This window comes from Pantherophis guttatus, chromosome 18 (assembly GCF_059756535.1).
Source record: "Pantherophis guttatus breed Tessera chromosome 18, ASM5975653v1, whole genome shotgun sequence".
NCBI classification, from domain to species: Eukaryota; Metazoa; Chordata; class Lepidosauria; order Squamata; family Colubridae; genus Pantherophis; species Pantherophis guttatus.
The window spans coordinates 4951627-4966606 of NC_142080.1; the positions used below are offsets into that span (position 1 = coordinate 4951627).

The 14980-nt window shown below is 44.0% G+C and overlaps 1 protein-coding gene across 3 annotated transcripts in view; it reads right to left on the reverse strand.

Annotated features, from left to right (window-relative positions):
• The window catches only part of SLC3A2 (solute carrier family 3 member 2), a 28019-nt gene that overhangs the window by 3963 nt on the left and 9076 nt on the right, over nucleotides 1-14980 (reverse strand). For 2 of the 3 annotated variants that reach the window (XM_060689569.2, XM_060689571.2), the window contains 5 exons: nucleotides 9088-9531; nucleotides 3061-3234; nucleotides 1472-1572; nucleotides 379-447; nucleotides 95-159 (listed from right to left, as the gene is read on the reverse strand). In XM_060689569.2, the coding sequence (XP_060545552.2) occupies nucleotides 95-159; nucleotides 379-447; nucleotides 1472-1572; nucleotides 3061-3234; nucleotides 9088-9531 (853 nt within the window). Of the gene's footprint in view, nucleotides 1-94; nucleotides 160-378; nucleotides 448-1471; nucleotides 1573-3060; nucleotides 3235-9087; nucleotides 9532-10374; nucleotides 10687-14980 lie in introns of those variants that run through there. The other variant, XM_060689570.2, reaches the window with a different exon arrangement.

Genomic DNA, 14980 nt, shown 5'->3' on the forward strand with positions numbered 1-14980 from the left:
AAAGAAAGAAAGAAAGAAAGAAAAAGAAAGAAAGAAATAAAAAAAGAAAGAAAAGTAAGACAGTTTGTTAAGAAAGGAGCCTCTTTTTACTCACCTGGCCTGATCGTCAACGCTCTCTTGTTCCGTTATGTTCTTCCACTCGCTCAAGAGTTGGGAATCCTGTCGGATAAACGGGATTGAGAGGTGTTGGTTGAGACTGGAGCCCCCCTCAAAAATAAGTTTTAGCACCCCTACTTTCTTCTTCTTGCAAGGGGTCCCCCTTCCCCTCCAAAAAAAAAGAAATTAAAAGGGACAGCAGTCAGGTCCAGGCTAAATAAGCCCCCACCCCTTTTGCTAAAGTCTGATACCAGATGGAAAGGGAGATGAGGATCTGCTTACATTTAAATGCTCAACGCTTCCGATCTGGATTCCAGACACACCTTCCCTCAGCCAAAACTGGATTGCTTCCTGTAGGGCGGACAGGCAAGAAGAGAACGAGACAAGTTAATAGTCCTCAGTGATCCCCCGCCAAGACGCTCCTTCAACCTAGCCGTGACTGCAAGGTGGTTGATCAGCGAGTCGGGCCTGATTTTGCGACCTTTTTGGACACGGTCGTTAAGCGGGTCACGGCGGTTCTTAAAAGTGAATCACACGGCCTTTTAGCAAATTTGGCTTCCCTCACGGACTTGGCTTGCAGAAGCCGGGTTGGGAAGGTCAAAAAACGGTAATCGCGGGATCCCAAAATGCTACAACCGTTGTAAATTCATATTGGTTGCCAAGTGTCCAGATTTTGATCCCAGTGGGGGATACTGTGATGTCATAACTGTGAGGACCGGTCATAAGTCACACTTTTAGTCACTAAAGGAGCGGTTGTAAATGCAAGGCTACTTGTAAACTGCACATTCCCTGATTAAAAGTAAAGGTAAAGGTTCCCCTCGGACATATGTGCTAGTCGTTCCCGACTCTAGGGGGCGGTGTTCATCTCCGTTTCAAAGCCGAAGAGCCAGCGCTGTCCGAAGACGTCTCCGTGGTCATGTGGCCGGCACGACTCAATGCCAAAGGCGCACGGAAAACGCTGTTCCCTTCCCACCAAAGGTGGTGCCTATTTTTCTACTTGCATTTTTTACCTGCTTTCGAACTGCTAGGTTGGCCGAAGCTGGGACAAGTCACGGGAGCTCACCCCATTACGCGGCACCAGGGATTCGAACCGCTGAACTGACAGCCTTTCGATCGACAAGCTCAGCGTCTTAGCCACCGCGCCACTGCGTCCCCTACCCCGATTAGATCCTCCTAATATATTTATATTTATTTTATAAGGCTTAATGAATGCTCTTGCTAGCTCTTATATTTGAGGCTGATTTTTAACGGTGTTATTGCTTGAATTTACCTCTGTTCGTCTTTTGGCTGTATTGTTTAAGTTGTTAAAAGGGACTTAATTGTCTTTAAATTTTTATATTTGTAAAGAGAGAGGGCACTCTTTTCCTTCACTTACTTTCATTTTGTTCTGGAAATCACCCTCAAGCCATACATCTCGGCTAAACCAGGGTAACTGGCCATGATAGTTAGGGGTCAGATCCAGGATAACCTTCAAATCTGAAAAGAGAAACATGTCACGTCACAAAACATCATTCCATAAAACTCTTAACTCAGGTCGCTCCCGGCTTAACGTCCTGAACTGAGGCCAAAATTTCTGTCGTTATGTGAGAGCTGTTAAGTGAATCCCCTCAGTTGTTAAAAGTTAGGGACAGGGTTGTTAAGTGAAGCCGGCTTCCTCATTGACTTTGCTTGTGAGGAGGTCGCCAAAGGGGACGTGACATCCGTCATAAATACGAGTCAGTGGCCAAGCGTCTCAATTTTGATCCCGCGATGATGCAAATGGCCGTAAACGTGAAAAATAGTCCAGAGGCCTGCAGGTGTGAGGAAAAGTCACACCTTATTCGATTGTTGTTTTAAACTTTTATTTCCAGTAGATTTGGGAAATAAAGAGCCAAAACAGAAATAAGATTCCGGGTTGAAATCTAAACCTACATAATACTGGGATGAGTCAAATCGACAAAGCATTGTTTAAAGGGTGTTTAAATTAAATTAAATTAATATTTACACAACCTTAGTTGTGAAATACATAGGCCCTGCACTTCCTTGTTTGTTCACCGTCTTCAAAACCTAGAAAACATCTGAGGCTGATTTGAGAAACAATGCGGACAACGGGAAGGGAATGAAAGAGGAGTATTTTTGCATAACAAGCGCCATCTCCAAAATATTCTTCCTTCTTTTGGCAAAAAAATAATAATATTGTTTTATTGCGCTGTCTAAGGCACAAAACAAACGCTATTTGGGCACAGTGATACATAAACTGTATTAACTGGAGTTTATTATCCTTATTAGAGTTCCTTGCACAGTCAGCCTGATGTTTCAACATCATCATCAGCATTATTATTATTACTGTTATTATTATTGATTTAATCTTCAATTCGATTCACAGTCTGGGGCTGGTAAAAACTTAACAGTTCAAGTCCTAACCAAGGACGTTACTGCTATTATTATTACTATTTTTGCATTTTTTTTTTTTACGTGCTTTCAAACTGCTAGGTTGGCAGAAGCTGGGACAAGGAACGGGAGCTCATCCCGTTACGCAGCACTAGGGACTCGAACCGCTGAACTGCCGACCTTTCGATCGACAAGCTCAGTGTCTTAGCCACTGCGTCCCCTTATATACACACACATATATATAGGTCTTTGGTTATTCGGGTTTTATCCCGCGTAAAATTGGAGGTGTCTTGGCAACGTTTCGACGAAGTCTCATTCGTCATCTTCAGGCTGGTGTTTTCGGCTTCGTGCTTCTAGGAGCAATGTACAAAGCCGAAAACACCAGCCTGAAGATGACGAATGAGACTTTGTCGAAACGTTGCCAAGACACCTCCAATTTTACGCGGGAGAAAACCCGAATAACCAAAGACCTATATACAAACACCCGCGAAAACCTCAGAAAACACACATATATACCTATATATATATATATTGAAACACATCATTAAATACATTATTACATGCATGTATTGAAATATATTTTTCCCCACTTACTTTTTTTCTTGGCAGCTTGTAAAACATCTCGGAAATCTTGCAAAGTGCCCAGATTTTGGTCAACGTCTTGGAGGTTGGTATTGTACGGCTGATCCTCAGGATTCACGTGAAGAGGCCCGATGACAAAACCTTTGACCTTCAGAGTACTTAAATAATTCATCCTCTCTTTCACCCCTAAAAAAAAAAAGAGGGGAAAAATAAATAAATAAACCAAGTTTACCAGAATGCAGGGAGGAAAAAAACCCACATTTTTTTTAGGCCTTTCAAAACAACTCTCCTGAAAATCTCTAATAAAATCCACGTGGACCATTTCCCGAAAATAGACAGGAGAGATTCAATGGGAGGAGTCAATACGGGTGGTCCTTGACTTACAACCGTTCCGTTTAGCGACCGCCGAAAGTTACCACAGAGCTCACTGAAAAAAAGTGACTTACGTTTCATCCTCGTACTTATGGCCGTCACAGCATGCTCACGTGATCAAAATTCAGAGGCTTGGCAACTGACTCGTACTTACGACAGTCGTGGTGTCCTGGAGGTTACGTGATCCCCTTTTGCGACGAGCAAAATGGGGGACGAGCAATGGGGGAAGCCAAATTCACCTAACAACTGCAGGGATTCACTTCACGGTGGTCAGAAAAGTCGTAAAATGGGGCAAAGCTCACTTAACAAAACGTTCTCGCTTAACAACAGAAATTTTGGAGCTCAATTGTGGTCCTAAGTCGAGAACCATCTGTAAAACTCAAGTTTCATCCAGATCTGGCAGAGAACAAATCTTACCGTAATTCCTGGCCAGCATGCCAGATTGTGTTGTGCAAACTGCGTGCAAAACATCCGTGCCGAACATTGGCTAACCTTTGCTCAAGGTTACACATTGCCAGTCTGAATGAGCAATTGTGTTTTTCTTTTCTTTTTTAATCGTTTAACTTGCTCCGTTGAACCGTTTCCTGGCTGCCGTGATCCGCGTTTAATCCAAAAGGTAACGAGGCGGAGAATTTATTCAGCCAGCCAACTCGCGTTCGCTTCAACGGCCACCAAAGGAGAGATTTCTTGGTGTTTTGGGGTTTTTTTTTTTCCTATTTCTCTCCTGGCTCTCTCTATAAATTTTTGCCCTCCTTCTCTGCGTTCCCCAGCAAACCTGCCCCCAACAAATTTGTGGGAGGAATTGTGGAGTGTTTAAACTTTGGATCCATCAAGGATTTGTTAAACCAGAGGGGGGGGGAATTAAATTTGTAAAGGGAAGAAACCAGAATAGAGTAGAGTAGAGTAGAGTAGAGTAGAGTAGAAAATAGAATAGAACAGAACAGAACAGAACAGAACAGAACAGAATAGAATAGAATAGAATAGAATTAGAGCAGAATAGAGGAGAGGAGAGGAGAGGAGAGGAGAGGAGAGGAGAGGAGAGGAGAGGAGAGGAGAGGAGAATAGAAAATAGAATAGAATAGAATAGAATAGAATAGAATAGAATAGAATAGAATAGAATAGAATAGAATAGAATAGAATGGAATGGAATGGAATGGAATGGAACGGAATGGAGTAGAATAGGAAGTAGAGAATAGAATATAGAATTGAGAATTTAGAATGGAATGGAATAGAGTAGAATAGGAAGTAGAGAATAGAATAAAATATAGAATTGAGAATATAGAATAAAATAGAATGGAATGGAATGGAATGGAATAGAGTAGAGTAGAATAGGAAGTAGAGAATAGAATAAAATATAGAATTGAGAAAATAGAATAGAATGGAGTGGAGTGGAGTGGAGTGGAGTGGAGTGGAGTGGAGTGGAGTAGAGTAGAGTAGAGTAGAGTAGAGTAGAATAGAATAGAATAGAATAGAATAGAATAGAATAGAATAGAATAGAATAGAATAGAATAGAATAGAATAGAATAGAATAGGAATTCTATATTGGCCAAGTGTGATTGGACACCCAAGGAATTAGTTAAAGGAATTAAAAAGAGATTCTTGCATTCTTATCCTTTGCAAGTTCACTCTTTCAGGAAAACATTCACCCCCATCTCATTCCTCAAGAGCATACAGGTAGCCCTCCACTTACGACCACAACTGAGTCCCCAACATTTCTGTCGTTAAGTGAGACATGCCCTATTTTACGATTTTTATTTTTGTTTGTTTCATGTCGCGCTGGTGAAGTGAATCATGGTAGTTCTTAAGTTAGTGACACGGTCGTTGAAGTGAATCCGGTTTTCCCCTGGACTTCGCTTGTTAAAAGGTCGCAAAAGGGGACACGGCAACCGTTATAAATATGAGTCCGTTGCTATGACGAGGCCATTGGGGATGCTGCCATGGTCTTCTTAGGCGTGAAAAATAAGTCATAAGTCACATTTTTCAGAGCTGAAGTCGTAACAGCAAATGGTCATCAAACAAATGTTTGTAAAAGGCAAGGAGTGACCGTCCTTTAATTGGGGATTATATGAGCAGGTGAGGGAAAACAACAAAAAAATTTTTTTTTAGAGCTACAAAGGAGACACAGTGAGAACCTCATGAGGAAAAGATAGGAAAACAGAATTGCATCAACCAATTTTTCCCAGCATCTGTAATTTAAACTGGCTTGTTGCAAATTGCTTGAGCGTAAGTTGCACAAATCACTGGCGGGGGATTTTTTTTTTTTTTAATGCAGCAGCAAATTACCACCTTTGGAGGGCGCCTCAGAGGGTGAATTTGCACCCTGGAGTAGGGGGTTGGACTAGATGACCTCCCGGAACCCCACCGACCTTAACTTTTCGGTAAATGGCCCAGCTCTTGAAAAAAAAAATGCATCGATCCAGACACGGTGCCCCAAATCTCAACCATGTTCCTTTTCCGTCCTCCAAGTCAAAATATCTACTGTATGACTAGGGCTATTAAATCAAGTTTGGACTGGTTAAAACTTGGCATTCGGCGTTGGGCGTGGCATCCGTCATCCCAAACGCCTCCGCTTCAAAACCCACACAAGTCCTGACCCAATATGGGTCAGTGGTTAAGGAGCTCGGGGCAAAATGCGTGGGCAAAGCATCAACCGTTGTTTATTCTCACAGCCCTGCCCTACCTCGCAAGGTTGTTGTTTGCAGGCGTCCAATGGGGACAAGAGGCATCCCGTTTCCTTGTTTTTGTGGTGAACTTCTTACGCCCAGGGTCAAACCTTTGCAACACAGGCAACAAGGCTGCTCTACTTTACTAGGATGTCACAAAGAAGCTTAATTTAAAACAACAACTCAAGTTTCTAGTCCTCAAGCCAGGCTAGAAAAAATATGCGGGCAATGAGCTGCTTTTTACTGTGGAGTTGAAGTAAAATATATAAGCTTGTTAAGACTTAATGAGTAAATTTTATTTTTCATGCCACGGTTTTGCCTGAATTCTCCTTACCGTGGAATATTTCTCCTTCGGAAGGTTAAAAATCTACAAAGTCAGGGATGCCACCAGAGGGCGAGGGGAAACCTCCAGAGAAACTGACTAGTCCCTGCACAGAATCAACAACTCTTTGTAGAGTTTCACAACATCAGAGCAAATTCCCCCAAAAGTTTGGGCCAAGGGTCAAAGGACACCAATCCAGCAGAAAAGAGTCTGAAAAAATTCCAGGAAGGAAGGAAGGAAGGAAGGAAGGAAGGAAGGAAGGAAGGAAGGAAGGAAGGAAGGAAGGAAGGAAGGAAGGAAGGAAGGAAGGAAGACAATGTAAAATGAAAGACAGAAAGAAAGATGAAAGAGAAAGACCATGAAACAAAGAAAGACAAGAAAGCAAGCCAAGATAGAACGACAGGCAGACAGAAAGGCAAAGAAGGAAAGAAAAAAGTGGATGAAATTTTTTCTTTCATCTGCTTTTTTCTTTCCTTCTTTGCCTTTCTGTCTGCCTGTCGTTCTATCTTGGCTTTGAATGGAATGAATGGAAGAAAAAAGAAGAAAAGGAATGAAAAACAAGAGGAAAGGCAGGAAGCCAATGAACGGGAGAAAGAAAAAGAACAAAAGGAACGAGAAAAAAAGAGGAAAAGCAGGAAGCCAATGAATGGGAGAAAGAAAAAGAAAGGAAGGAAAGGAAGGAAGAACGAAAGAAAAGAGATGGAAGACAGAATGGAAGAAAAAAAAGAAAGGAATGAGAAAAAAGAGGAAAAGCAGAAAGCCAATGAATGGGAGGGAAAGAAAAAGAAAGAAAGGAACGAGAGGAAAGGAAGAATGAAAGAGGAAAAAAAAAGGGGAAGAAAGGAAAGAAACGTGGGAAGAAGAAAAAAGCCTCAGAGACAGTCCTTCAACCCAACCAACCGGGAGCTGAGTCAGCTTTTCGGCTGACGTCAAGAGCTGATGAAACCCCAGTCAGCAATTACTCAGGAAGCCCAAACCAGCTAAAACTGGCTTTTGGGGACAGGACGGCCCGGCCCGGCATGGCTTCCCTTCAAGTTGGAACAGGGCGATCTCCCCCACCCCCCCACCCCCGCCATCCCAGCCCCCCCCACCCCCCACCTCACCCAGCAGTGGCCACTCTCCAAATGATCCATAAAGGCTGCCGAGTCCCCTTCGGAGGGTCTCATCTATCTATCTATCTAGTGGATATAAATCCATATATAAAGTGGATTTTTAAAAAAATCCACTTGATTTGCCTGGCTCCTAGATTCTGGAGCAGGCTGGTTTATATATATATATTATATATCTCTATCTATCTATCTATCTATCTATCTATCTATCTATCTATCTATCTATCTATCTAGTGGATATAAATCCATATATAAAGTATATTTTTAAAAAAAATCCACTTAATTTGTCTGGCTCCTAGATTCTGGAGCAGGCTGGTTTATATATATATTATCTAGCTATCTATCTATCTACCTATCTACCTATCTATCTATCTAGTGGATATAAATCCATATATAAAGTGGATTTTTAAAAAAATCCACTTGATTTGCCTGGCTCCTAGATTCTGGAGCAGGCTGGTTTATATATATATATTATATATCTCTATCTATCTATCTATCTATCTATCTATCTATCTATCTATCTATCTATCTATCGGATATAAATCCATATATAAAGTGGATTTTTAAAAAAATCCACTTGATTTGTCTGGCTCCTAGATTCTGGAGCAGGCTGGTTTATATATATATATTATATATCTCTATCTATCTATCTATCTATCTATCTATCTATCTATCTATCTATCTATCTAGTGGATATAAATCCATATATAAAGTATATTTAAAAAAAAAATCCACTTAATTTGTCTGGCTCCTAGATTCTGGAGCAGGCTGGTTTATATATATATTATCTAGCTATCTATCTATCTACCTATCTACCTATCTATCTATCTAGTGGATATAAATCCATATATAAAGTGGATTTTTAAAAAATCCACTTGATTTGTCTGGCTCTCAGATTCTGGAGCAGGCTGGTTTATATATATATATATATATATAAAATATAGTATATATATATATATATATGTAGGTCTTTGGTTATTCGGGTCTTCTCCCACGTAAAATTGGAAGTGTCTTTACGTGGGAGAAGACCCAAATAACCAAAGACCTACATACAAACACCCGCGAAAACCTGAGAAAACATATATATATAAACCAGCCTGCTCCAGAATCTAGGAACAAGACTAATCAAGGTTTTTTTTTTTTAAAAAAAATCCACTTTATATATGGATTTATATCCGCTTGATATATAAATATATTGGGGAGTGGGAGAAAGGAGGGCTCCAAGATCATGAAGAAGAAGAGCTTGAGCGGATCTAATGTCACGAGTGGGGGAAGGGGGAAGCACCCCAAGGAGTAACCCCAACATTAAACCGCCATTCAAAGTTAGGGAGAGCCCTCCATCTGAGAGCCAAACCTTGGCTTGATTAGATGTTATTAGAAAGGCCGTTTGGAAAAAAAGATCCCGGAGGGTCTTTCGTGACTTCCAAGCAAGGAGATCCCTTTTCCTATAACCTGGATGGATCCCCCTCCTCCCGCCCACCCCCAACCCCAGGAAGCAAAACCCGGAGAGAGCTAGAGACAATCTGGGATTCCTTGGCACCGCAATGCCCATCAGCCTCAGCCCCAAACTCACCCGCCAGGTCGCCTGTGCCATCGCTGCCCGAATCTTGGAAGCCTTCCACCTGCAGGATCCGGTAGATCCCACCTTTCTGCCACCAGTCCTGCTTGGGGAGCTCCTTGCAACGAGGCGCCTGGACGATGATGACGACGGCTCCCGCTAGCATGCCCAGCCAGCCCAGCCAGAAGAGGATCAGAAGTGCCCAGCGAGTCCGGACCCAGCCGGGGGTGCCGGCAACCTGGAGCAGCTGCTCTTTAGACAAGCCGGTGAATTTGGCGGCCATCTCGGCCTCCTCTTCCTCCTCCTCCATCTTCACCTTCACCACTCCGTTCTTCTCGCCCAGGCTGCCTGGCGAGCCGGCCAGGGGCGAGGAGGCGTTCATGGGCTGCTTTTCGGGGTCCATCTCGTTCAGCTCCACGTCCTTCATGTCCACTTCTGGGGTCACGCTCATGCTGTCACCTGCGGAAGGGAGGCCAAGAAGTTAGGGTTTTTTGTTTTTTTTTGGAGAGCCTGAGAAGCTAGTTTTCTAAGTGCGGGGAAGAGCCTGAGAAGCTAGTTTTCTGAGTGCGGGGAAGAGCCTTAAAACTCATTTCACTGAGGGAAGACCTCATGCGAAGGAGAGATGGAGCAACGTTGCTCTCTAGACCTTTTTCAGAGGCTGGGAAGATATTCTTCTCCCTGGGAAGAAAACCCTGAGAAGCTAGTTTTCCAAGTGCGGGGAGAGCCTTAAAACTCATTTCTCACTGAGGGAAGACCTCATGCGAAGGAGAGATGGAGCAATGTCGATCTCTAGACCTTTTTCAGAGCCTGGGAAGATATTCTTCTCCCCGGGGAAGAAAGAAAACCCTGAGAAGCTAGTTTTCTGAGTGAGGGGAAGAGCCTTAAAAACTAGACTTTGGGTTAAGGAAAGGTGGAACAAACGCTACTTTCTAAACCTTTCCAGAGTTGGTACCTTGCCCCCCCCCCCACACCCCCCAAAAAAAGCTGGGCTTTGACCACAAATCCCATCCTCCAAGGGGATGGGGAAGATGGGCTGAGGAACCCCAAGTGGCAACCTTCTCCCAGCCCCGGTGGGGTTTCAAAGCGATCTGTTTGTTTGTTTTTTTCAAGCTGGCTTTTTAAAAATTCTTTTATAGGTGAAGGGATTTGGGGAGGGGGGCGCCCCTACTACACCTCCCATCATCCCCGGTCAACCACCCCCCAGAAGAAGAAGAAGAAGAAGAAGAAGAAGAAGAAGAAGAAGAAGAAGAAGAAGAAGAAGAAGAAGAAGAAGACCAGCTCGCCCGTTTCCAAGAGCTCTACCTGGGAACAAAGCGGGCGCCGAGCTGCTTCGATCTGCAGATCCGCGTTGGAATCCGGTTAGATCCGATCTGGGAACCCGATCGCGCCGGCCGGCAGCTCAAGTAGAAGCCTAGAGAGAGCCTCCGCCCTCCGCGATCCGCCTCCCGGGCTCCCTTAAGGTGGATCGGAGCTCCGCCGGCTCAGCCTCTTGCCCACCTTCAGCCAGCCCAGGTAGGAGGATGGGAGGCCAGTAGGTTCCCAGGTAGACTGCCATTGGATGGGGAGGTTCTACCAGACTCCTTAACCAGCCCCCCCCCAAAGACACCAGGAATCGCTGGTGGGGTTTTTTTTGGGGGGGGGGTGCAATTGCCAACCGCGTTGGCCTTTGACCAAGGGGGCCAAAAACGTTGGTGTTGGGTTCCCTGGGCAAAGGTAGACTGCCCCTAGACGTGGAGGCTTGATCTCAAAAGAGACAGATCTAGCCCCAGAATGAACATCTTCCATTCCTTTTGGGTGGGGGGGCGATGGGCGAAGTGGGGTGACTCGCCTGCCCGTAGCTTCAACCCATGGCAGAGAAGAAGAATAATACCCACTCCCACCGACGACTAGCTGGGAACTTTGGGTATTGTAGTCCCCCCCCCGGGGGCAATCGATGGGATGGGGAGGCGCTTTAAGGGTTGAAAAACCGGGGGTCTCCAAACTTGGTGACTTGAAGACTTGTGGGCCTTCAACTCCCAGAATTCCCCGGTCAACTTGGCAACTTTTTAAAGACTTGCCGGACTTCAATACCCAGAATTCTGGGAATTGAAGTCCGGCAAGTCTTTTAGAAAGTTGCCAAGTTTGGAGAGCCCTGTATTTTTTTTATTTTTTTATTTTTAAAAAGCTTTGCCAAATGTCTTAAAACAGCTTTCCTCTTTATTCTGATTATTCATTTCCATGTTTCAATATCCTGCTTTATTTTTCTATGCTCTGCTGGTTGGGGACCCTTTAAATAAATAATAAAACAAAAAACAAAAAACCGGAATAATTTTTAACCCTTGGATAAAAAGCTAACTTTAAATGTGGGTTTAATGGCCTTTAATGAGCAGGTGATAACTTTCACGGGATTTAGGAATTTCCCTTTTCTGGCACATTCAAAATGACAGCTCCGTGAAGCTTGAAGATGGATAGGCTGGGGCCACTGAAAAAGTCTTGCTGGGCCCAGGGAAACTCTGGTTTAATGGTTAAACCAGAGTTTAATGATTGGCAGCCAAGAAAGAGACTTCAGATATACTGCAGATCTGCTGTAGACTATAGAGGAAGGTTATTAGAGGAAGGTTTCTCGACCTTAGCAACTTTAAGGTGAGTGGATGCTGGGGGATTCTGGGAGTTGAAGCCCACCCATCTTAAAGCATGCTGGCTGGGGGATTCTGGGAGTTGAAGCCCACCCGTCTTAAAGCATGCTGGCTGGGGAATTATGGGGGTTGAAGTCCATTCATCTTAAAGAACACTGGCTGGGGAATTATGGGAGTTGAAGTCCATTCATCTTAAAGAACACTGGCTGGGGAATTATGGGAGTTGAAGTCCATTCATCTTAAAGAACACTGGCTGGGGAATTATGGGGGTTGAAGTCCATTCATCTTAAAGAACACTGGCTGGGGAATTATGGGAGTTGAGGTCCACCCATTTTAAAGCATGCTGGCTGGGGGATTCTGGGAGTTGAGGTCCACCCATCTTAAAGCCTGCTTTGTGGGGGATTCTGGGAGTTGAAGCCCACCCGTCTTAAAGCATGCTGGCTGGGGAATTCTGGGAGTTGAAGCCCACCCATCTTAAAGAACACTGACTGGGGAATTCTGGGAGTTGAGGTCCACCCATCTTAAAGAACACTGACTGGGGAATTCTGGGAGTTGAGGTCCACCCATCTTAAAGAACACTGACTGGGGAATTCTGGGAGTTGAAGCCCACCCATCTTAAAGAACACTGACTGGGGAATTCTGGGAGTTGAAGCCCACCCATCTTAAAGAACACTGACTGGGGAATTCTGGGAGTTGAGGTCCACCCATCTTAAAACATGCTTTGTGGGGGATTCTGGGAATTGAACTCCACCCCTCTTCAAGTTGCCAAGGTTGAGATACACAGTTAAAGAGAAAATAAACCGTAATAACCGTAATAAACCCATCACAGCACTGAAGCTCTTCTATTCTTGCTGTCGGGCTCAAGTTTTTTTATTTTAGAAACACACCAGAAATGGGTGTGTTGCAGTGTGTGTGACAGGACTGCACCCTCCACCAGCCCTTACTTTGGGGTGGGGTGGGGAATCAAAGGATCGAACATCCCCTTTGAACAATTGCAAGAAGTGACCAATTGTTCTCGGCTTTGAACGCCCGGCCTTGCCAGCTCTGTGGGAGGCTTTTCTGAGTTGGGTGGAGATACCGACCCCCACTTACCCATTAGCAACAACAATAAAACCCCTCAAAGGCAAGAAGAGCCTTGGGATCAGGAGCAGGAGGTAGACTGCCTCTCTCCATGGAAGTTCCACCAATCTAACACACACCTGGATTTTTTTTTTAAATAGAGTAACAGTGTTGGAAGGGACCTTGGAGGTCTTCTAGTCCAACCCCCTGCTTAGGCAGGAAACCTTACACCACTTCAGACCAATCTTCCAACATCTTCTTAAAAACTTCCAACGTTGGAGGATCCACAACTTCTGGTAGCAAGTTGTTCCACTGATTAATTGTTCTCACTGTCAGGAAGTTTCTCCTTAGTTCTAAATTGCTTCTCTCCTTGATGAGTTTCCACCCGTTGCTTTTTGTCCTGCCCTCAGGGGCTTTGGAGAATAGCTTGACCCCCTCTTTTTTGGGGCAGCCCCTGAGATATTGGAAGACTGCTATCATGTCTCCCCTAGTCCTTCTTTTCATTAAACTAGATCTACCCAGTTCCTGCAACCATCCTTCCTATATTTTAGCCTCCAGTCTTCTAATCATCTTTCTTGCTCTTCTCGTTCTCTTTTTTTATATCATGGCCACCAAAACTGGATGCAGTATTCCAAGTTTGGTCCTACCAAGGCCTTCTAAATTGGCAGTAACATTCACTATGCACTCTTTTCTCTTTTTCTTCCTTTCTTTCTTTCTTTCTTTCTTTCTTTCTTTCTTTCTCTTTCTTTCTTTTCTTTCTTTCTCTTTCTTTTTCTTTCTCTCTCTCTCTCTCTTTCTTTTTCTTTCTTTCTTTATTAGTTCAATTTATATGCTGCCCTTCTCTGGAAACCCAGGGCGGCTTACAATGTGTTAAGCAATAGCCTTCATACTTTTGTATATACCTGCTTAGTAGGGCTTTCGGGCCCCCCCAAGGGTGTTCTTTTTTTTATACAAAGTCAGCTTATTGCCCCCCACAATCCGGGTCCTCATTTTACCTACCTCGGAAGGATGGAAGGCTGAGTCAACCTTGAGCCTGGTGAGATTTGAACTTGCAGTAATTGCAGGCAGCTGGTGCTACTTAACAGCACTTTAGTCTGCTGTGCCACCAAGGCTCTTTCCTTCACTCTCCCTCCCTCCCTCCCTCCCTCCCTTCCTTCCTTCCCCTTCCCTTCCCTTTCCCCCCCTCTCCCTTAAAACTTTGCAAGGACAATCCTTCAGTCCGGTGAAGGGAGCTTCTGTACAAACCCTCGACTTCTCTTAGCCAAAACAAAAAATATTATTTATTTCGGATTCTTCCACCTTAAGCAGCCTGAATTTAAGCGAGCCAAAAAAAACCCTTAGCCCCCCTCCCTTTCCCTTCTCTGCTGCAAGGCAGATAAACAACTTTTAGACAAACAAAGAAGGAACCCAGGCGGTTTTTGACTTCCCTAAAACATCTGGCCGGCTAATTCCTGTCTGATCTGGATCAACAACCCTCCCTTCGTTCAACGCTGTGCACCACCTCGGTTTTAACAAACCAGCATTGAGTTAACCGAGGCCATTGTTTTTAAAGAACCGTTGTGCGGAGAACCTGAATCCTGGTTTATTTTATTCCACTGGTCACCTGATGAAAATCCAGGCCCTTGGCAACTGGCTCCTCTTTATGACGGTTGCATGATCCTTTTTTGCGACCTTCCGACCAAAGCAATGTCAATGGGGAAGCCGGATTCACTTAACTGACTTAACAACTGCAGTGATTCGCTTAGCAACCGTGCCAAGAGAGGTGGTAAAAGTGGGGGCAAAACTTACTTAGCAAATGTCTCGTTTAGCAACAGAAATTTTGGGCTCAGTTGTGGTCGTAAGTCAGGGGCTACCTATAGCTACCATTCATTCCCCCCGTTGTCATATTCAGTTGCTGTTGTGTACCTTTAAGAACTAACCATCATTGGCTAACCCGCCAGGATGTCAGTTCCACTATCAAACTGCTCTTACCACTATCTTGGCTTAAGATCTTTTCTTTTCTATATCTTTTAAAACAGTATCAGCAACTTTAAGAGGAATGGACTTCAACTCCCAGAATGCCCCAGCCAACATTTGTTTAGTGATGGTTTGAAGTTCCGACGATGCTGAAAAACATGGTTTAGAACTGATTCCTCACACTTATGACTGTTGCAACATCTCCACAATTATTATTATTATTGTCGTTGTCGTTGTCGTTGTCTCCATAAACATGCATTTATGATGATTGTTGATCC